At 40.8% G+C, this 23,774-nt stretch overlaps 2 protein-coding genes across 2 annotated transcripts in view; one reads left to right on the top strand and one right to left on the bottom strand.

Moving 5' to 3' along the window:
* The window catches only part of LOC135709443 (roundabout homolog 1-like), a 380,698-nt gene that overhangs the window by 142,438 nt on the left and 214,486 nt on the right, over positions 1 to 23,774 (top strand). The gene's annotated exons all lie outside the window — the stretch shown is intronic.
* On the bottom strand, positions 10,325 to 13,332 carry LOC135709552 (uncharacterized). Its single transcript, XM_065231944.1, has 4 exons — positions 12,479 to 13,332; positions 11,200 to 11,529; positions 10,806 to 11,141; positions 10,325 to 10,386 (listed from the first exon to the last, which is right to left on the bottom strand). The coding sequence occupies exons 1-4, from the start codon at positions 13,020 to 13,022 to the stop codon at positions 10,325 to 10,327; spliced, it is 1,272 nt and encodes a 423-aa protein (XP_065088016.1). The 5' UTR covers positions 13,023 to 13,332.

Raw genomic sequence — 23,774 nt, 5'->3', positions numbered from 1 at the left:
AATTGGCATTGTCCATCCCCGGGTCTTTTCTTAACGAGCATCACTCCATTTTCGTATCGCATGTGCTTCATTTTTCTGTTCTCCTTTTACTTTTACTTTGTCGACTCCATGGACCGTTGTGATATAACAACAAAGGCAATGCTGTGATATAACCACAACTACATTTTCGGGCTTGTTGATGATGATGATGATGATGATGATGATGATGATGATGATGATGATGATGATGATGATGATGATGATGATGATGATGATGATGATGATGATGATGATGATGATGATGATGATGATGATGATGATGATGATGATGATGATGATGATGATGATGATGATGATGATGATGATGATGATGATGATGATGATGATGATGATGATGATGATGATGATGATGATGATGATGATGATGATGATCGACCCATCAACTCATGAACCGGGGACCAACGGCTTTACTTCCCTTCCGAAGAAAGGCGTGATCTTAGATGTTATGCCTCAGAACAACCCAGCGGTGCCGACTGGGATTGAACCCAGGTCTGCTGGGGCGAGAAGTAATCACGCTTACCACTACACCACCGGCGCCGCTGATGATGATGATGATGATGAACGCTCGGTGCATCATAGATTTGATATGATTATTAATATAATCATCTGATGATGAACGCTCGGTGCATCATAGATTTGATATGATTATTAATATAAAATAGTGTTACATGCAAACGAAAAAGAGATTACCAGGATTAGTTTATTAAAGTAATAGTTTCATCTGAATACCCAACTAATCACATCGTATCTCAGTGACATTGTCTCACTCGGAAACAACATTTAAAGATATTTTGTGATTGTATGGTTACTTGGATACTCATATAACATGTTGTGCAAGTACCACAAGTTCAACAACGCCCAACTATGGACAGCTCAATGTTTATCCCATTTATTATTTGAATCAGCGAACACCAACATGATTATCTTTTAGGAAATACCAAATAATATATAGAGATAAATGTTGTCTCTGCTGGTGCTGAATGTTCATTGATACGAATATTTGCAATGTATGAATGTATGATAAAATAAGGAGTTTACATTGAAACAATTATGTCCTTTTTTCTAGTTCGTTTATTTTGAACCGCGTTTGACTCACGAAGCCGACAATTCATTGTTCATTGTTTTTAACAAAATTCACTTATTTCTATGTCTAGTAGGAGTTGGGTCAAATAGGTACTCGTGGCTTACCCGAGGTTAAAGGGAGGGGTACATTGTCGAAGGACGGGATCAGGAGAGAAGCTTCGGTGTGGGGTTTTGTTGTCTCATCAGTGCGTTGTCGCCAGTTTGAACGGTAGAGTGGATCTATATTCGTCTGGAGTTCGACCGGCTATGGTGACCAGTGGTCGAAAGTAAGTATCACTTCACCAGTGTTCGTAATAGTCAAGTTGAAAACGTCACATAAATCGTGAAAAAAAGGCGTTCTATTGTCTTCGTGGGAGTTCATATCAAAATTCTATCAAAACAAGATTCCAGAGTTGACTACGGCTAATGGATGGTCTCGCTGGAACGTATACTGAAGCTATGCAAAAATTCAGAGTTGCGACCTATCACAATCATGATCGTCAAACAGCTGATGGTAGTAATGCTTGGTACATTCCTATCAATGTTCTTGTCGAAGCACTCTCCATAACTATCAAACTAGTGAATGTCGTCAGCGGTGGTGATTCATCACCGATCTGGTCATTCCCGACAATCATGACACTCATCTGTGCTCGTTTTAAAGCAGTTGCTGCTTTGCTTGCTTATGTGAGTGTGCTGGTGAGTTTTTTTTTCAGCAGCGAGTGTTACGTTTTGCCTGTGAGCAGCGACCATTACTGATGATTGTTGTTTGCCATGGTTCTAACTGCGTGACAAAACGTTCTGTCAGCGATAGTCGATTGATGCGTTGACGAGTGTCGAGTGATTGTCATGATGTTTTGCATCACTGGCAATGATCTTTGTTCTTAACATTTATTTGGCAAATGACGATTTCGACGTCTGATGGAGCAGCAAGTGAAATTTTGCAGAAGGATAGTACTTTTTTATCTCTATCCAGGCTCTTTAACCAGGCGAATAATGTTAAAATCGTGGAAGTTCAGTTCTTTATCGGAAGAAAGTCATGTATTACAATCATAATTGTGAAGTAAAATTTTGAATTAATCTAGTTTAGGCACTAGACTGCGGCAGTTCCACTGTACCACAGCGATCATATCCATCGTGTCCTTAACGCACTTATGACCACTATAAACGAGTAGATTCAACATCGAATGTTGCAACTTTCACTGGAATGCCTTAAACTATATTCAGCAGCTTCGGGTGAATTCAGATTTTTATTCTATCATAACCGGATGACATTTTCAAGTTATTATGATTCACTAGGCTGAAGCAAATGAGCAAAATCTATTGTTGATGATTTTATACCGGACCGTTTTATTTCAGTTTTAGTGGTGCATAACTATAACATGTTTCCCAGATGAAAAATTTCCGATTATTAATTGGATATCGTCAAATTAGCAAACGAACGATATCAATTTTACAAGCGAAACTTCATGGATTAGTAATTTAATGATCCCCACGGACGGATTTAATTGTCTGTGATAAAAAGTTTACAACCCGTGCACCGCAGCAGCATTAGCAGAAGCCCAGTCGCAGCCGTAGATATGGTAGCAAGCTGACCAGGGCCGGGAACTGATTCTGCAATTGCCCATTTCCAGCTTCGAAGCTGGAAGCTCCATCGAGCGGTAGGCATAAAAAACTAGTTAATATTTGAATCATATCATTGGGATGTTTTGACTCGTAAAATCAAACATAAACATATGGAAATCTAGTTATGAGGTATCGATCAAAAAGCCGTTAAAAAGTTAAAGTGAAAGTTGCGGTCGTGGGGTTGCGTGAGGTGGAGAAACCTTAGCCGGTACCAACGCGTATTAGTCGCCTCTGCCGTTTGATTGAATCATAAAATTCCGCTCGGTATCGGATGAAAATGTGCCCATTCGAATGCATAAATAATACATTTTTATCGAAATACTTTCCATTCCTTTAACCAAAAAGAAAAAAAATTGACACTAACCTACCCATCGCCAGTCGGTCGATGAAAATAAACTTGAAGATTAACCGCGCCGCGGTTGCTCGTATTCCAACCACGTCGCCGATCGCGAATCGCGACGAGGGCCGAAAAAATTAACAGCCAAGTTGAGCATTATTGTATCACAGCGGGACTAATTAATTTGACCCAGCTCGATCCTGGTGGCTGAGCCACGCGTTGTTTGGTGCAGCTTCTGGGTGTTTCTTTCCAACCACTCATTAGGATTCAATTTCCATTTCGATTGCGTACCCCTGATAAATAGCACTCTGACCATCACCGTCCGCAGAGCCGATTTCGTATTCAAATCGGGTATGAAAAGTTGACATTTCCCTTTCGTCCAAACATCCAAATGGTGGTAGGTAATTTCTTTGCCTTCGCATTCTGACTCCGTTTCCAGGCACGAAGCGCACGTTTTGGATCTTTGGCCAACAACAATTTCACGGCGGTCGGCATCAGCATGTCAACATGAATGAAGACATTACATGTTCCGGTCGCCCGGTTGGACAACGGCACACGTTCCGGAGGATTCCAACCAGCTTAATTGGTGGTGACATGGTCGGTTTTGTCAAACAACGGGCAGACGGCCCGAGGGTTGCACTATCGAAGACGACGAGTTCCTTCCGCAATTAGCGATTGGCAGCAAGTGTGTTTTCTTCAAGCCAGTATTTCCTTTCGGTTAACAAATGGGTTGTGCGTGGACAGTCGGTTGGAATGGGACAAATGGATTGATTTATGTACGTGATATTGGTAATGCTAATAGCTTGATATGCCTTGACAACTTTTGAAATCACTGAGAGTAAACTCTCAACTCAACTAAAAAAATGAATCATCCCAATTCCCACCCCACAACCCGCACGATGGTCAATAAAATTTACTGGCATTGACGCGTATCTTTACGACCATATCAAGTCACCGTCAAATGGATGTATGTTTCATCCAATGGCATGATCACCGCCGCAGCACACACGAACGCAATAAAGGCCGTTAAAATGTGGGTACTTATATGCGACGACGACGACGACCCCTTCTTCGCTCAGCCAACATCAGCAATCCTACTCTTGAGCCATGTTAACCATACTCGGACACGATTCCCGATATACCGGCACCCTCAGAGAGAACAAAACCGACCCAAAATTAAATCATAATTGGTACTCATTCAAATTTCGCACGAAGCCCGGCGGTGAACCGCAAGTGCCGCAAAGCACGCACCTCTCCCGCACCTCTCGTTTTCTTCGATCATTAAACACTCACACGGAATTCTGCGTTCTGCTGCGGGACTCTTCTGACCCTCATAATTTGTGCACGTTGAAGGTATGCAAATACCAGCTTAATGACGTCACCTTTCCGCATTTTTCGGTGTAAAGTCTGCAGCCAAAGGGTTTCCAGAGTGCATGTATGTCAAATTTTGCCAACTTCCGGCAATTAAATTTCGGTTACTGAATCGCTTGATCCCGAAGTTCGTTTTTTTTTTTTTGGTTTTTCGTATTATGCGCCGTCTGACACGTGTTACCATGGATGGATTGGAAACATGCAAAAAAGCAATAAAACATTTGTCGTGTTGATTTGCTTGCCGAGTGACGAACCCCTCTTCTGATCGGACAGGTTGCACTTGGGAGCTGTGAAGAGAGGAACAAAAAAAAAAAAAGAGGGTGACATGTGCAAATTGAAGCGAAATCGGGCAGCCGGCGACTGATGCTTGGGAAAGGTTCAAGTTGTCTACCCAGGAGACAGCGATGATTGATGTTTTTCCAAGTGAAATATTTGCACTGTTTTAAGGCGGAAATTTGGTTAAACATGAGTCTGCATTAGTTATGATTTTTTGACGTTGGAGTATGTCTTATGGTAGGTGCAAAATCGACTGCGTTACGAAAAGTGGTCAGGTTTTGACCACTTACAACTCTGTCAATAGCGGATGGATTTTAATTCTTAACAAGCCATTCGATTGAGAATTGTTCTACAAATCTGCTAAACAGAACACTTTATCAATTTTCAATCAGTCACTAATGAAAATTACACAAATGTCCAAATGTTGCAATGGTGATCAAAATTATCCCGTTTGCCTACAAAAAGCGCTTTTCCTAACACAGATTTTAAAATCGAATCTGTTGAAATTAATATTTTATCTATTTTCAAAAGATCACTATTAAAAATTGCACGAATGTGCAAATGATGCTATGATAATTAAAATTATCACCGATTGCATGCGAAAAGCGCTTTCCATAACATAGATTTCTACATGGTCTCGCCAAACGGTGTTTATTCAATCATAGCGAGGAGAAGAAGAAGCCGCACCGCTACTGATCGGATTCAGTTGCTCGTCGTTGCCGCTGTGGGTCATCTATGCCAAGCGCGTCATCCTCGTTCTAAACATCATACAGCTTGCCAGCCTTATCCGTGTTGAACACCCTAATAGCTTAGCATTACTCAACCATCACGACAAAACGGTCCTTTTCGGGATCACCATGAATTATTGTTGTTTAAGAGTTAATTTTCATAGAACGTTCTTGCTGCCAGCCACATCACCCTCAAAGCTCTTTGATAATGTACCCAGCAACCAAAAGTTTATGGTCAAATGCGTAACAGTATTGAAGTGGTATATACAAATTCTCGCAATGACCGAATACGACATGACCTTGTCAATTAACCAGAATCACTTCGAATTAAGGTAAACCACAAATTTATATAATTGATCGCGAATATCTAGCGATTGGAATATTTTAGCAAGAAATTCCTCCAATCAATTTTTGCTTTTTCTATTATCTATTGACTAGACCAAAAATTCCGTGCGTTTTGAGCACGAAAATGCGAAATTTTGTCATCAGAAAACGAGGCGTTCCGTGATAAGAAAAAGTGGTTTCGCTAACAAAGTCGCCGAATATTGATATCGAGCACGTAATCCTACGTCGAATCTACAAGTCGTCAGAGCCAAATAAATTCATCGGATTGAAGATAACCATCGCATCGCATCAATAGGACGTACCATTTCTGAAGAAATGCCAAAAATATAAGGTTATACCTATAAGCCACAGAATTAAGGTACGGACACCCACCCCATTCAGCGTAGTAAAGAGGATGGAAGCAGAGTTCATCAAGGATAGCATCAAACGACTATATAGCAAACTGGACATGAAGACTTTGGAATGTTATTCTCTACATCTCAAATTGGCCAAGGAGTATCCAATTAAATGCCAGGAGTTTCTGTCTAGGGCCAAGGTAGAAGGGAAGTGTGAATCGGATAGGAAACGGAAGCTGCACGATAGGAAGCTAAACAGACTACAACACGGGTCTCAACGGAGGCGGACGACACACCGAACGGGTGAGCAGATCCCATCCACCATCGCCACGACGCCGAGTGTTCACTCTATTGATGGGTTGGTTGTCAACCGATCGACGACCGCATTCACGGAAGAATAATTGACACACCTCAACAAGGGGCTAGGATCATCATTGACGTAAGGACAGCGATTACCAAGACACTTCCAACATCATCACATAATACGGTCTGGACTATCACATCGAACATAATCAAGGACGGACAGGAACAAAGTCGCACCAACGAAAATGAAATTCGGATTGTAATGGAGCTGAAAAGGAAAGCAGACAAGAGCAACGCGGTCGTTATCATCGACAAGGACGACAACCAAATGACAATCAAATGACAACGAAGATTAACAACGGACCGTATAGATAGTTTCGAGTAGACCCCTTACTGAACCTAGTGAAACGCGTGGAGAAAGCACTGAAGGAGTGCAAATCAATATTAGGAGATGGAGCAGGTCGTTTACGGGAATACAATCCCATTCTACTCAGGATCAAAGGTCTCCCCAAAGTCCACAAACGGGGGAAGAAAATGCGAGAGATCGTGTCTGCAGTTGGTTCCCCCACCCACAAACTATCGAAGTGGCTAGTCACAGAGTTCCAGAGTATGCCGAGTCAGTTCCAGAGTAAAGCAGTTAGTATCACCCAGGAGTTCGCCCAGCAACTACAATCTTCAGGAGACATCAACGAGGACGAGATAATGGTATCTTTTGACGTCACAGCTCTTTTTTCCAGTGTACCGGTCAAGGAAGCGATCAACCATTTGGAGGACTGGCTATTAACACAACGAGAGGATGCAGCATGGAGAAACAAGGTTTGGATGTACCTTAAGCTGACCCGCCTCCCGAGAAGCACATTTCCTTCACAATCAGTTGCAGCAACTTGTTTATTACTGATATAAGTTGTATAGAAGTTGCCACAACCGATTTGTGACAAGTGTGCTACTAGGGTTTTGTATGGAAGAGAACTACCCAAGTAACCAGTAAGCATTAGAACAATGCTCTAATTTAGCACTATATTCACATATAAAACAGTGATTAAATGCTTATCATGCAGTATATACTTATAAAGGGCTGATATAAAGCTAAAAAGGCGAAATAGCGGGCTAATAAAATGCTACGATGGCAGCCTCAAATAAGCATTACTAATGCTGATCTAGGGTATCTTATAAAACGTCAAATTTTTTTACCGCGCTCTATTTTTAGAAATTTTTATATAAATTTAATTTATTTTCATCGACCCAAACTGAATGAAAACAAAAAAGAAATCTTTCTACAGGTCCCATAACTCATAGGTTTTTCTCAACTTATTTGAAACCTTTGTTCAATTTCATCAGGTTTGTTATTTTCCAGCGAAACATGTTTAGGGATGAGAAGTCAAATGCTATTTAATGAAAATTACCTTTGTCACGGCTCGAACCGGGGTCCTGCAACATCATTCATTATTCCAGGCGCCTGTGCATTCTCGACCACGGGTGATACCAAAGATCAAGTTGAAAATAGTCATATTTGAATCATCTTTTAGGCGTTCGCAGTAAATTGATGTCATATAACAGCAGGCACATTCACATTCCTGTTATTATCAATGCAACCATTCCGATGACGTCACAAACGCATTCACTTTTCCAGACCTTTTCTAAATGACATTGATCGCAGCACCCACTGGACTAGGTGTTTGACGTTTCTGTCAATTCATAATAACAGCGGCAAGCGGCGCACAGTTTTTGGAGGTTTTTTTGTCGTTCTGTTTTTAATTTGTTGCTTTTTTAAGTGTTCGTTGATTTTAATCATTCACAGGTGAGTTGTGTCTAATCAATTTTATCAGAATAGCAATCAAATATCTCTATAAATTCTTTGCAGGAATAATGCCGGACAACAATTATTGTATTGTTCAGACATTCGAAAATAAGGACGTGTTTCTGTCGGTTTTGCCCTCGCGTTGGGTCATAAAGAACGGCTGGAAGTCATTTGGAACGGATTCAGCTACCCGTTATTACGGCAATGATTTGTGCTATTGGCCTAAAGGCGCATCAGGCTATCGCTTGCTCGAAAAAGCGAAGAAGGACCCCAAAATCAAACCAGACACAAAAGTCCTGGATGGTTGCTGCTGTAAGATAAAGCGGACCAAATTTGCAAGTTATTCTGAGGTAAGATAAAAATAATACTATTGTTATAAATTGTGACAACAGATACGTTTTAATTTTAGGCGTTTCGTGAGCAGAAGATTATGGAGAAGGATTCTGACACGGAAGAATATGGAACCAAGAAAAAGGTGAGAAAAGTCACGACTGCTGCTGACCTTTTCAAGCAGATCCAAGCAGCTAAGCCAGGGCCATCGCGCATGTCCCCTCCTCCGATTCAAGGCGTTGAAGTGGAAAAGGCAGATTCACTGCTCTCAGAACCCGAGAGTGAAACACAAATCGATGTGGGATGTGATAGTTCCTCACTGTTGAAACCAAAGACGTGTCAACAGTCCTCTGGTACTGGACGAGCACCACCTTTGAATCGGAGTTCAGTTAATGATACGTTTAATCAAACACCGGACCTACGCCAGCTACTGCTATCGCTGCATGAAAAGGTTGATACGAATGCCAGGAACATCGAAGAGTCCAAGCTCGCTGGATACAGATCCGTTACACTTCTTTCGCAAATTAATGCAAAGCTGGATGTCCTTGCTTCTCAACTCAACATGAAGTTCGAAGCCATTGCCTCGCGTAAGTCACAACAAATCGAACCCGAGCGCATCGAAACAATGAGTGCTCCGTTAAATCCGATTAAAAGTCTCGAGGAGTTGGAGTCACTTGAGAGGAAAACAAACAATGAACAGTTTGTTGCGGCTGTTATTCAATATGTTGGCACTATACATGGTAGGGATCGATTTGTTGGTGAAGGTGGAACAGTTTGTTTGCAGATCGTCGATTATTTTTTCCAACGAGAATTTCTGCTGAAGTGCTCCTGGACCGGAACGAGTAGAAAGAAAAACAGCGATGAAAATACTATGTCGAAGATTCCGTTCCAGAAGTTTGATGGGGTCATTACCTTATTCCACAAAGCGGTAATGTTCTCAGATCCGTCGTTCCCACTAATTGAGTGCCAGAAGTTCCTTAAACGTTGCTTGAGGAACGCCAAACAACGTTTCGGGGAAATCAAGGGAATAAGAGCTCCGGTGGCGAGAAAGAGGCGTAAGCGAAGTGACAATCAGTCTACTCTCTGTGGCATGGATGACGATGAAGAGAAGCAGGATGAAGAGGAAGAATCTTTGGTGGAGTACGATGGACCGGATGAAATGGACATTTCTGACAACAAAGGTTTTCTTGTCGAAGAATATCTTTTGGAGTGATTTTGTTTCTTTTTTTCATGTTGCTACTAAATTCCTGGATGAATTACAATGCTATATTCTGTGTGATTTTTAATATCAATGTTTTTGGTTTAAATAAAATCGTATATCAAAGATAAAGGTTGCTTTACACAAAGATTTATTTCATTCTACAATTCCTCGTTGGCTGGCAAAGTATGTAACAATGGTATAAATGCTGTCTCCTCATACACAACTACTGCTACCAACTTACATAAAACTTGGTCTAATTTGTATTGCTTGATACCATGGAACTTAAAATCATTCGCTACTTTGAACACATTGATGCAAGGGGAAATTAGTGGATATTCAAAAAGATTAGTAAATGCAACTATTTCTGATCCGTAAATTCCATTTTTATCCGCATATTCCATGGCGACAATTCTCCTACTCCTTGTAAGAAACCATCTATCAGAGAATTGTTTGGTTAATGTAAACTCTTTGGATATACTTATACTAGAAAATTTAGACTGGTCGGATTTGAGTGCGTATTTCATCAATGGAAATATTTCAGCGGTCTTACTGGTAACTGGCTTAAAGGTATACTTCTCAGTAACACGGTTTATAATTTGATGCAATGGGAGTTTTCCTGATCTTAGTAATTTCTTGATCTGAAATAGATGATTTTCAAAAGGATATGAAGCAATACTAGGTAGTGGACCAAATCGGGTCACTTCTTCAACTACATGAACCAGATTATGAACGTTGCTCGTAATGGAGTTGAAGAAAACATAATAGTTCGAAATGAATTCTTCAAACAATTTTTGAGCAACAGGTAAAAAACGTCTGTAGTAACTACTTGAACAAATAGTGACAGCACAGAATAGATTTGCAAAATTTTGAAAATGATCATCACTGATAAAATGTTTTAGTAAAATAATTCCAATGTAGTGTAAAAAAGAAGCATACTCAGATGCTTTCCAATGATTAACACAATCTATACCACGCACTTGTCGATGAATTTCTATAGGCATTTTGATAGTTTTCTGAATATTACAGATTGACTCTATGACACTGTTTGGCCATCTACTTTCGTCACTTCCATTATGACCATCTTTGTACGCCAGGATTAATCTTTTCGTTATCCCTAAGTGAAGGAGATGTAATGAATCGGCTACAATCACATCTTCAACTATATCGATTGGTAATTGAAGTAGCGGTGAAACAACCGGTGTTCTCTTCAATTTTCCATTTTCTCGTGTTTTGTAAATTTGGTAATGTTCATCGTACATCCCACTTCGAAATGCAGCATCGGTTCTCTTGGGGGCAAATGTTCGTGGAAAAATATTGGTCCGTAGAAGAGTTGAGTGCTGTCCAATAGTGCAACATTTCATGCAGCCATGATGTGAATTGAAATTTACTACACCTAAATAGCTAAAATGTCCTTGAGTCGCAAATTTAGTTGAATATTTTTTTTAAAATACCTTTTACAAACGCTCTGGCAGGGGAATCACAGATTATAGCCCGAAGTTTAACCGCTAATTTTACACCATTCACATCAATTCCCGATGTTATCAAAGGTTTGAGTTCATTCACAAATGGGGCCAAAAACACCTCAACTTTCTTTGGCTTACTTTTTCCGTAGAAAATGCCAACTATCATTGGTTTTAAGGAAGCGAATTCGTGTAGGTTGAATAATATTGGCCAAACCTGATTGGTACCGTTCTTAAACAACGGTAGTCCATCAATGTTGATATTGATGTTTACTTTTAAGGGCTCTTTTAATTCCGGAAAGCACATACGAAGACAATGTTCTGCAAAAGAATTCAATGATATATTACCCAAGTAACACACAAAACATCTTTCTGAAAAAGAATTAGAACGACTTGTTGTATTAATGTATTATAAGTGATGCATAAAACATCCCATGTTTTATATGAGGTTTAAAGATGTTTTCTTCATACTTCCTAGATTTCAACATTTTGCAAAGTAGTTTTCTTTTGCTTTTAACTTTAAATGTTATTTAAACGTGCATCTTACTGTTTTAATACCACTATAAAACTTGTCGTATGAAAAATCAATCTTAGTTGAATTTATAAAGCTCTTGAAGAGCTTCTGTGCTTTCTTGATTGACATGGACATTGACAGCACCATTGAGCCGGACTGTCACTTCACGCAGTGATTGACAGTTTCGTATGAGGTTTTCGGAGGTTTGTTATAAAGAGAGTTGAAAACACTCTTTTATGACATCTCATAAATTAAAGCAACTGAAAAGGTGCAGGATGTCTTATAAGTAGTTGACAATACTTTTAAATAACACTCTGGCAATTTAATGTACGCATTGCTGCTTACAAAACTTCTTTATGACGGATCGAAGCAGGCGTGTTGCACTAGAATATAATTTTCATGCCATTGGTAAGAACATGATAGATACTTATTATTAAACTTTTATCTAGCGGAGTTGGTCTAGTTAGGAAGTAATCAGTCTTTCACGCCAAGGACATGTGTTCGAATCCCATGCTCATTTTTTTTTTTAATTTTTTGCCGCTGGGTTTTAAGATGTTTCTAAAACATGTTATAAGACCAGTATTTAGTTTTATAAGCTCCGCGTCTTGCGCTTTTTAGGTTGTATAAATGTATTAAATGATGTAAATTGAAGTATTATTGATTCTATACGTCAGTCATTGAAAAGTATTTTCAACTTCATTATGACAAGCCGTGTTGCTTGGGTACGGTTTACATAGTTTTAATTATAAAGTTTACCTAAACCTTGATGCCAATATTGACCGCCTTCAATATCAATAATGGTTGGGTTTATCCTAGGAGTGCGTAGAAGCCTTCTTGGACTTTCCGGAAGCGTTCGATCATAGTTGTTCAATTTTTGTAACAGTGGTTTCAAAGCTTGCTGAGATATATTGAATTGCGTACTCCAGTTCCGCAAAAATGATGTTAAGTTTTCCGCTTGGCTGCTGTGTTCAGCTTGTTCCTCTTGGCTAGCTTCTACGTATGATGCATCAGACAAGTGGTTCCACTCTTCTTCGGAATCTTCATCGGGACTATAATCTGTCAGGGAATTATCCAGGGAAGCTGTCTGAGAATTGCCTTCATCAGTCTCCTCGTCTGCAGAATTTGTTGGACGTTCCGGAACCGCACAAACAAATAATGCTGATTCTGATCCCAGTTCATTCGGTTGCTCAATTTCCGTAGCATTGGGAACATCAGAAACGTTTATATTACGATACACATGTACTTTTCGTCTGAAATGTCCACTTTTTAACGTTTTTTTCCACTTCTGAGGACCGTCCATGTTATTTTGATTTTATAAAGTATTTTTGATGATCAACACATAACTTTTTAGCCCTTCTAAACTTTAATCAAGCCCTTTATAAGCACTCAAGAAAGTTTTAATGCTAGGCTTTCTAAATGCATGTAAGCACTAAATCATTGCACTATATGCGCATACTAAGCTTTCTGTAATGCTTATTTTTATTAATGCTTCTGTGCACTAGCAATGCTAATATGAGGCTCATATGCATTAAAAATGCTAATATACGGCTTTTTGGCATTAGGAATGCTGAATTAGTGCCAATATAGAGCTATGGCTTAATGCTTATGGTTACTTGGGTACTTCTCTTTCCGAGGTAACTTCTACAAGCAGACGAAAGGAGCCCCAATGGGAAACCCCCTATCCCCCTCCTGTACGAACTTTTCATGGCCAACTTGGAGACAATCCTGAAGGAGAAAGGACTATTACCAAATCGTTGCTCGTGGAGGTTTGTTGACGATAAACGTAGTTAAACGGGAAGCCCTTCCACAACATTTTTGATGAGATCAACAGAATTCACAAGGATATCAAATTCACTTACGAGGTAGAAAATGAAGGTAAACTAGCATTGTTCAGGGAATTGTCATCATATTCTTCGCTTGGATACGAAATTTACAAGAAACCAACAAGCACCGATGGCTGGTAAACAATGCGTACCATTGATACTTCGCGTATCTACAGGTATAAAATAGACCCCACTAGGTCCTATCCCTACCTCCCTGCGGTGTCGGCTGGGGTACGAGTAACCATTGGGAAGATCGGGTATCCAAACCCGGAGGGACCTTGGCCGTATACTGACAGGGAAGGAGGAGACTCCTCTCTCTGGAGAGTGCAGTTTCGAGCTCCTGTTCACCATGGAGGTGCGGCTCAAAACGGCGTCTGTTCTCTATGTTAGGAGCGGCTGATCAACGTCCTGGTGCCCGCGTGGGACTCTAAACAGTGCTGTGCACGATGGTCCCCCGGCGAGACAATGGGGGTTGGTGCAGGCCCTACAAGCTAGCCGTAAAAAAAAACAAAAGTACAGGAAGCAAGCAATGTAAATACGGACCGGAACAATCGGCATAGACCAAAGCAACGGAAACGGACTATCGATTGGAAAATTCGGAACATGGAACTGCAAGTCTCTCAATTTTTTGGGAAGTACCCGCATCCTTTCCGATTTATCGAGGGTCCGCAAGTTCGACATCGTGGCGCTGCAGGAGGTTTGCTGGAAGGGATCGTCGTTACATACGTACAGGGATGGTTATACCATCTACTAGAGCTGCGGCAATACACATGGGCTGGGTACAGCTTTAATCGTGATGGGCGAAATGCAGAAGCGCGTGATTAGGTGGTAGCCAATCGATAGCAGAAAGTGCAAGTTGAGGATCAAAGGCCGTTTCATCAATGTCAGCATAATCAACGTGCACAGCCCTCACTTAGCAAATGACGATGCCGATAAGGACGCTTTTTACGCGCAGCTGCCCAAGCCATGACGTCAAAATCATCATCGGAGATCTTAACGCTCAGTTCGACCAGGAGGAGGAATTCAGACCGGTTATAGGAAAGTTCAGCGCTCACCAGCTAACGAACGCCAACGGCCTTAGACTCATCGATTTCACCGCCTCTAAGAACATGGTATACGTGGAGATCACCGCAGCAGACAGAATCGCAAATCGACCACGTTTTGATCGACGGAAGGCACTTCTCGGACATTATCGACGGTAGGACCTATCGCGGCGCAAATATCGATTCGGACCACTACCTTCTAATGGTCAAGATGCGCCAAAAACTTTCCGTTACCAACAACATTCGGTACCGACGCCCGCCACGGTACAATCTGGAGCGACTGAAGCGGCCCGAAGTACGTGCAATGCCTCGACGCAGCGTTGCCAGATGAGGGAGAGCACACCGAAGCCCCTCTTGAGGACTGCTGGAGCAACGTGAAAGCAGCCATTAACAGCGCTGCTGAAGGCGCCGTTGGGTTAGTGGAGGGGAATCGACAGAACGATTGGTTCGACGAAGAGTGTCAGACGGTTTTGGACGAGAAGAACGCAGCGCGGACGGCGATGCTACAGCAAGGAACCCGTCATAATGTGGTTCGATATAAACAGAAGCGAAGACAGCAAACCCATGTTTTCCGGGATAAGAAGCGCCGCCTGGAAGAGCTGGAGTGCGAAAAAATGGAGCAGCAAGTTTGTGCCGCGAGCCGAAATGTGTCGGGATAAGGAAGGGGGTATTTTAACGGAAAAAAGTGAGGTGATTGAAAGGTGGAAGCAGCACTACGATGATCATCTGAACAGTGCAGAGGCGGAGGACCAAGGCGGCAGGAGGAATGGCTTCGTCGGTACAGTGGATGAGAGAGACATGCCAGCTCCCACGATAGGTGAAGTTAAGGATGCTATCCGACAGCTTAAGAACAACAAAGCAGCTGGAAAAGATGGTATCGGAGTGGAACTTATCAACATGGGCCCGGATAAGTTGGCCACTTGTCTGCACCGACTGATAGTCAGGATCTGGGATACAGAACAGCTACCGGAGGAGTGGAAAGACAAACTAGAATATGAGAAACTATCGAGCGACCACTATTCTTAATGCGGCCTACAAAGTGCCTTCCCAGATCATCTTTCGTCGTTTATCGCCGCTAGCAAGCAGATTTGTGGGAAGTTGTCAAGCCGGTTTTGTGGACGGGCGATCGAAAACGGACCAAATCTTTACGTTGCGGCAGATCCTCCAAAAGTGTCGTGAATATCAAGTCCCTACGCACCACCTATTTATCGATTTCAAGGCCGCTTATGATACTTTTAACCGTGAAGAGCTATGGAAGATTATGGACGAGAACGGTTTTCCCGGGAAGCTGACTGATCAGGGCTACGATGGATGGTGTACAGTGCTGCGTGAAGATATCGGGTGCGTTATCGGACTCGTTTGAATCTCGCAAAGGACTTCGACAAGGCTCTTTACTGCCTCCTGTTCAACATTGCGCTAGAAGGTGTTATGAAACGTGCGGGCTTTAACATGCGGGGAAGGATCTTCAAAAAGTCCAGCCAGTTCATCTGCTTCGCTGACGACGTGGACATTGTCGGAAGAACGTTTCAGGCCGTGGCGGAGCAGTACACCAGGCTGAAACGTGAAGCAGAGAAGGTTGGATTAAAGGTGAATACGTCGAAGACAATGTATCTGTTAGCTGGCGGAACCGAGCGGGATAGGGCTTGCCTAGGCAGAAGCGTGACAATCGACGGAGATGAGTTCGAGGTGGTGGATGAATTGTTGTACCTCGGATCATTGGTGACGTTGTATAACAACTGCAGCAGAGAAATTCGTCGGCGTATTATTGCCGGAAGTCGTGCTTACTACGGACTCCACAAGACCCTGAGGTCGGGTAAACTTCACCTCCGTACTAAATGTACCATGTACAAGACGCTGATAAGACCGATAGACCGCTCGAGACGTGGACGATGCTCGAAGAGAACCTGCAAGAACTGGGTGTTTTCGAACGACGAGTGCTTAGGACCATCTTTGGCGGGGTATGTGAGAACGGTGTATGGAGGCGAAGGATGAACCACGAGCTGGCGCAACTCTGTGGCGAACCCTGTATCCAGAAAGTTGCGAAAGCTGGACGGGTACGATGGGCGGGACACGTTTTAAGAATGCCGGACAACAATCTCGCAAAAATGGTGTTTGCTTCGAACCCGGCCGGTACAAGACGAAGAGGAGCACAGCGAGCAAGGTGGTTAGACCAAGTGGAGCAGTATCTTGGAAGTGTGGGACGGTCAAGAAATTGGAGACAGGCAGCCACGGACCGAGTGAACTGGCGTAACATTGTGATGCAGGTGCAATCCTGAGGGATGTCGGACCAGGATAAGTAAGTAAGGAAGCAACAAGCACCAAAAGAGTTATCCCCTATACTTCCAACCATTCGTTCCAGCAGAAAATAACCGTCTTCCACCACAGGATTCATCGAATGCAGACTCTTCCACTGAGCGATACAGGAAAGGTTAAGGAATTACAGTACAGCGAGACTCAACGGATACAAGGAGACCACAATCCATTTCGATTTAGTTTTCACCAGTAGACATAACCAGTTAAAATCATTGTTAGGATCCACTAAAAACCCAGTTAATGTTTTAGGTAACTCTGAAATCATTGTAACAAATTATACGTAGGACAAACCAAGATAACTTTAGCAACTAGATTTAAAGAACATATAGCGGAGGTTATTAAGGCCAAAAAGCAAGAGGAAAAAGGCCTAACATATGATTTCAAATCAAAGGTTGCAGAAAACATCTTCACAGAGGACCACCAACTATCGACGGACGACATCACGATTTTACGAACCGTATCTACACCATGGAAATTGCATGTTGCAGAGAGCCTCGAGATCAACAAACAACGGAATTCAACTTTACTCATCAGGGATCAAGGAAATGGACACAAGTTACTACCTAGGACACATCAACGAGTAAGCTCAACTGCTCCTACAGGAAATTAAATTTAAGTTTACCTTCTAAGCTTCTAAGTGAAAATGAACCTGGGTTAAAATATATTCCGTAAAATGAGATGATTTTCTTCAGTCGAGTAGTAGTACAAAATTAAATTCTGAACCATTCAGTAAATATTTTTTTAAACAAAAAAATTACATTGTAGACGAAATACGCGAATCTGTCAAGGATAAGCAAATAAGGTAGTGGAATTAAATGGAAATTACTAATCCGCCTTTTTTTCTTTATGCAGATAATCCACTAAAACGCCATCAGGATATATATTTCATGTTTTATAAAATGATAAAAAGAAACTGCATCGTAGACCTGCGTAAATAATGCAACGAGTATCGGTCCCAACCACCATCCCAACAACGTTCTGTCATATGTACCTTATCACCCTCTTTTCCCTAAATTGTGATAATGATCATTCAAACTGTAACTTCCCACCAGTATCTACTCACCTGGTTATTTAAAACTGCCAACCCATTATCAGTCGAAAATATCAGCTTGGTGACAAGACAGAGACAACTTGAAACAATGTCAAACGCTCATTTGTTTCGCCAGAGACAATCAACAAAAACATTTCCCAAACCTACCATAACGGAACTATCGTCGTCATTGTGGCCTGGGACCTTACAAGTCACCCTCAACCACGGAACTCAGGTGATTCTGATCCTGAGGGGTTGTGCTGGAGAAAAAAATATGCATCATGGCAAAATAATAACATGCACCGACAAGCGGAATAATGTGGCACTATGGCACAAAACGGAGGAAAGGTAGAAAATTTATAAAATGCGAAAAAAAGGACGGTAGAGTTCAGGATTGCAATGGGCAGTAGCGAAAGGAGGGGGGTTGCAAAACCAAGCGAAATTGGTTGCAATTTTAATTTGGCCAATGCTCGACAACGGAACGAAAAGGAAACTCTCCTCTTGGTTCGGTGTAGTTGAGTTGCTTTAAAATGTTGGTTTATGTTTCATGCCCTCGTGGTTTTAAATTCTTCTGTTGAGGGTTTTATTGTTTCAACAGTAACAAGAACTGTCGAGCTTGTTGACGAATGTGATGCAAAATTTTACGGAGGGTGAAATATTCCCAGGTGGCAGTTATGATAAGACAAAGTTTACCGTAATCACAAAAAAATGATGTGTTACAGTCTCGTTCAGCAGTTGAATGTTTTTTCGTTTTACATATTTTTTCAAAATTTCTACGATTTTCCCCATATTTGACCAATTATGCTGTCATCTGCAGCTTTAATTGAAACAGTAACCGCAGCTTCTCATATGGCAAGTAATTTACAAACAATATGAAACCAATCCCACATCGAATAATGGAGTCAAAGGTCACCGGTGCAACCAATAAAGAATGCTTCTTAATTCCTCAAAAAACCACTCCTGCAGAGCTGCGGCGCCGAGTCACTTTGCATGAAACGATGATTATCTTAATCGAAATTTACGCAGAAGCTTACCTTCATCCGAGTGGCAGACGGACAGCCCCAGCACTGTTCGCCGGAGATCAATCGCTTCGTTTTATTCAACCCACCAAAACCAGTCGATCAGCGAGCAATGCGTGGAACTCAGATCAACGGGCCCGTAATGGGATGCCATTTTTCAAAATTATTACTATTTAATCGAATTAAAAAAAATACACACACACACCCAGCCCGCCATTCATTCCTCGCAAAAGTCCCATTGGACAAGCCATAAATTGGGGATTAGAAACGGGGCTCGGATTCGAACGGGCGATGATGGTTTGAAATGGAAATTTACGTAAGATCTGAGTCGGTAAAGTGGGGCATCCGTGCACGGGAAGGCAGAGAAGGTACGCTTTGTGTTGAACAATGAAGAATTGCATCCACCGCTAATGGCGTTGTTTACGGTGTGACGGGGAAAATTACATCAAGCTGGCAAGCCAAACAAATGCCAAATTTTTCGAAGGTTGATATACTCCTAACGGACAGCTGTTTGGAATGTTTTTTTTTTTTGGGTAAATTTACTTTTCCCAGCGTGATTAGTGTGAAAATGGTTATTGTGGTGAGGGAGAATGGATGGTTGTTATGCTATCTGAAATGTGATGTTTGCTTTTCTTTTGTTTATAATACTAGCGGCGGTGGGTGGCAAGTCTAAGTGATCATAAAGTGCAAGTAACGTAGAGCTTCATACCGGTGCTTGCATTTTAGTATTTGACTTGTGCATGCAACCTCGAATCACATAAGAACTTCTGGAAAAGTTTCGGGCTCTTCTAGGATGCTTCAAAAACTTTGGGATAGATTTATTGATTCCAGGAAAATTTCAGGAAGTTCAGAGGTGTATAGAATATTTACATTAGTTTCAGGATAATTCCAGAAAATTTTGAGGATTGATTGAAGACCATTTGGTCATTTACTTTAAAGAAGTTTCTAAAAATGAATGGAAATTCCGATATTTGACAATTTTCTTGAACAGACTTCGGGAACAGAAGAGACTTCTGGAAAAGTTTCGGGCTCTTCTAGAAAGCTCCAAAAACTTTAGAACAGTTTTATCAATTTCAGGAGAACAGCGGAAAAATCAAGAAGGTCTGAAAATGTTAGGGAAGTTCATAGATATTCAGAACAGCTGCACAAAAATTATCAGGAGGAAACATTGGACAACGCCAGGGCAGTTATTTACTGCACGAAACTTTACGGAACTTTAAAGAAGATTCGAAAAATTAATGAAAGTCCCAAGAATTTCTGGGAAGTTTCTTGAACAGACCTCAGAAACATAAAAGACTTCTGGAAAAGTTTCAGGCTCTTTTAGGAAGCTTCAAACACTTTGGGACAGTTTTTTTTTTAAGTTTCAGGAAAACAGCGAGAACCTACAAGAAGCTCCGCAATTTCCAGGGAAGTTCAGAGGTATTTAGAATAGTTTTATTAAATACAGGGTAATTCCAGGAAAATTATCAGGGTAGACGCGAGGAAAGATTAGAGAACTTCAGGGCAGTTATTTCCTTCACGAAACTTCAAGGAACTTTAAATATGTTCCTAAGAATGAATGGAAGGTCCGACAATTTCTGAGAAGCTTCTTGAACAGACTTCGGGAGCATAAAATACTTTTGGAAAAGTTTCGGGCTCTTCTAGTCCCAAAAACTATGAGACAGTTTTGTTAATTTCAGGAAAACAGCAGAAACCGTAAAGAAGTTCCGAAAATTTCAGAAAAATTAATAGGTATTCAGAACAGTTACATTAATTTTACTGTAATTCCATGAAAATTATCAGGAGAAATGTGGAGAAAATAACAGAACTTAAGCAAAGTAATATACTTCATGTAACTTTTTGGAACTTTAAAGAAGTTTAAAAAACGGAATGGAAGTACCAAGAACTTCTGGGATGTTATCTGAACAGGCTTCGGGAACATAAGAGATTTCTGGAAAAAATTCAGCCTCTTCTAGGAAGCTCCAAAAACATTGAGACAGTTTTATTAATTTCAGAAAAAAAAAACAGTGGAAACCATCCCGAAGGTCCGAAAAATCAGGGATTTTTCATACTGCCGTATTCAAGCGGAACTATCTACTTACCTTCTTCTGACCATTATCTAGCTCATAAATAATCACACTAAAGCTTCATGCTAGATAGCATTTTTAGCCAACTCTGAATATTTAGCTATTCTTTATGAAATTCTGAGAATTTAAAAATCCAAGAAAATGCAGAAAAGTTTAGAAAACTTTTGAAACTTTTCAGAAACTTCAGGAAAGTCCGAAGAACTTCAGGGATGTTCAATGGTTTTTCGGACGTATTTATTTATTTTAGATATTCAGAAAAGCACTGGAAAATGGGTGAACTAAAGGAATGCTCTGAGAACATCAGTGAAAAGAAGGTTAGAGAAAATCAGGGCAGTTCAATTAATTTCAATTAAATTACAAGGCTTTCAAATAATGTCTGTGAAGTTCATGCAATTTCCGAAATTAAAGCAAAGTTCCGAGTGTTCCTGAAAAAAATTGGAATCATCAGAAATGTTTCATTAGCTTTGGACAAGTTCGGTAACAGTTTTCGGAAAGTTCAAATAACTTCATGGCAGTTTCGAGAACTTTGGAAAATATTTGATGTAGATCTGAGAACTTTCAAGAAGCTCAAACATCGTAAGGGGGTCCAAAGAACTTCGGAAAAGTTTAGATATTTTCAGGCAGAAACCGTTACAGAAGGCATTTCCAGGAGATGGTGTGTTATAATGCGGCACTCCTTTATCCAACCATTGTTTCTTATATACATATTAAATCATTTCCTTTCAACGCTGAAAATCGTTGCATGAAGTAGCAAAACATATTGATTGAATTTAAGAAGATTTGAAAAATGAATGAAAGTTCCCAGAATTTCAGAAAAGTTTCTTGTATAGACTGCGGGAACATAAGAGACTTCTGGAATCGTTTCGGACTCTTCTTGGAAGCTTCAAGACGGTTCCATTAGTATCTGAAGTAACTTTTCAAAATTTTGAGAATTTCCAGGAAGTTCTGAAAACTTCAGAGATATGCGGAGAACTTGACAAAGATTGTAAAACTTTAAATAAGTTCCAAGCCGCTCAGGGAAACTAGAAATCTAAAGCGCAGTTTTAATAACTTCAGGGATATTCCGAGAAGTTTAGAAAATTCCGGGCTGTTATGGAATAGCAAGTTCCGAAAAAAATCAGTACATTTCAGCAATATTCAGCTATTTCTTATAAAGTTCTGGGAATGCAGGAAAGTCAAAAAAATACAGGAAAGTTTAGAAAAAAATTGAATCTGTTCAGGAGCTTCAGGGAACTCCGAAGAAAAGCACTGGGAATTTCGTGAACTAAAGGAATGCCCTGAGAACCTCAGAAAGAAGAAGATCAGCGAACCTCAGGGCAGTTCAGTTAACTTTAATAAAACTACAGGACTTTCAAACAATGTATGTGAAGCTAAGGAAATTTTTGAAAATTTAAGCAAAGGTTCGAGTGTTCCTGAAAAAAAATGGAATCTTCAGAAATGTTTCATGAGCTTTGAAAAAGTTCGGTATCATTTTTAAGAAATTTCACGGCAGTTTCGAGAAGTTTGGAAAATATTTGGTGTGGATCTGAGAACTTTCAAGAAGTTCCAAAATCGTAAGGGGGTCCAAAGAACTTCATAAAAGTGTAGATATTTTTAGGCAGTTTCTTCATCTTTAGAAATGTTCCGAGTACTTCGACCAAAATCAAAGTGCCTTGGAGCACTGCCAGGAAAATTGTAAATACTGTCAAGAAGTTTCAAGAATTCATGGGAAATTCCGAAAATTTTAGTTATGTTCCGAAAAATGGTGCGCATATCAGGGAGGTTCCATTAATGTCAGAAATATTGCCGGAAGATTATTGAAGTTCCGAGAATTCTTGGGAATTAAGGAATCTTCAAGGAAGCACCAATAACTTCAGGTCTTAGGTCTTGTTGTCTTAGATTCCAACAATTTTCGCTGCAATACATTACAGACTTCTTCTTCTTCTTCTTCTTCTTCTTCTTCTTTGCATATCAAGTTTATTGCTTATCGCACATTAGCTTATTGCGTGCTCTCAGCTTAGCGTTCTAGATGCACTTCCACAGTTATTAATGGAGAGCTTTCGATGCCCGTACCGTTTTTGCATTAGTATAGTTGTGTGGCTAGTACAATCATACTCTATGCCCAAGGAAGTCGAGACATTTTCCAACCCGAAAAATTCCTAGACCGGACCGGGAATTGAGCCCAGTCACCTCCAGCATGGTCTTGTTTTGTAGGTGCGTCTTTACCGGCTGAGCTAAGGGAGGCGCAATAGTGTTGATGCAGGGGAAATTTGGGAATGTTAATCTTAAATAGAGAGAGAGAGAAGGATTAGTAATTTTCCATTTAATTCCACTATCTTATTTGCTTATCCTTGACAGACACAGGTATTTCGTCAACAATGTGCAGACTTCGTCACTGTCTTGTACTAATACTCGACTCGAATACCCAGTCGAGTATTAGTACAAGACACTGAAGAAGTCTGCACATTGTAGACGAAATACACGTTTCTGTCAAGGATAAGCAAATAAGGTAGTGGAATTAAATGGAAATTACTGTGGGGTACACCCTAGCTTAGATGATAACTCACTGCGTCGTACCCCTCGTTCTGGTGTCTAATGAATGAACATCACTCATGAGTGAGTTATCATCTAAGCTAGGGTGCACCCTACAATTACTAATCCTTCTTTCTCTCTATATACAGGTATTCCACTAAGACGTCCGCATTCATCAGGAACGTTAATCTTGTCATTTGGCAGAAATTCTCTGAGGAGATGCGCCTCGACATAAATACTGGTATAC

Source organism: Ochlerotatus camptorhynchus, unplaced genomic scaffold, assembly GCF_037179485.1.
Source record: "Ochlerotatus camptorhynchus isolate MF236.1 unplaced genomic scaffold, CSIRO-AGI_Acam_v1.1 ptg000361l, whole genome shotgun sequence".
NCBI lineage: Eukaryota > Metazoa > Arthropoda > Insecta > Diptera > Culicidae > Ochlerotatus > Ochlerotatus camptorhynchus.
This window is presented reverse-complemented; position numbering and strand designations above follow the sequence as displayed.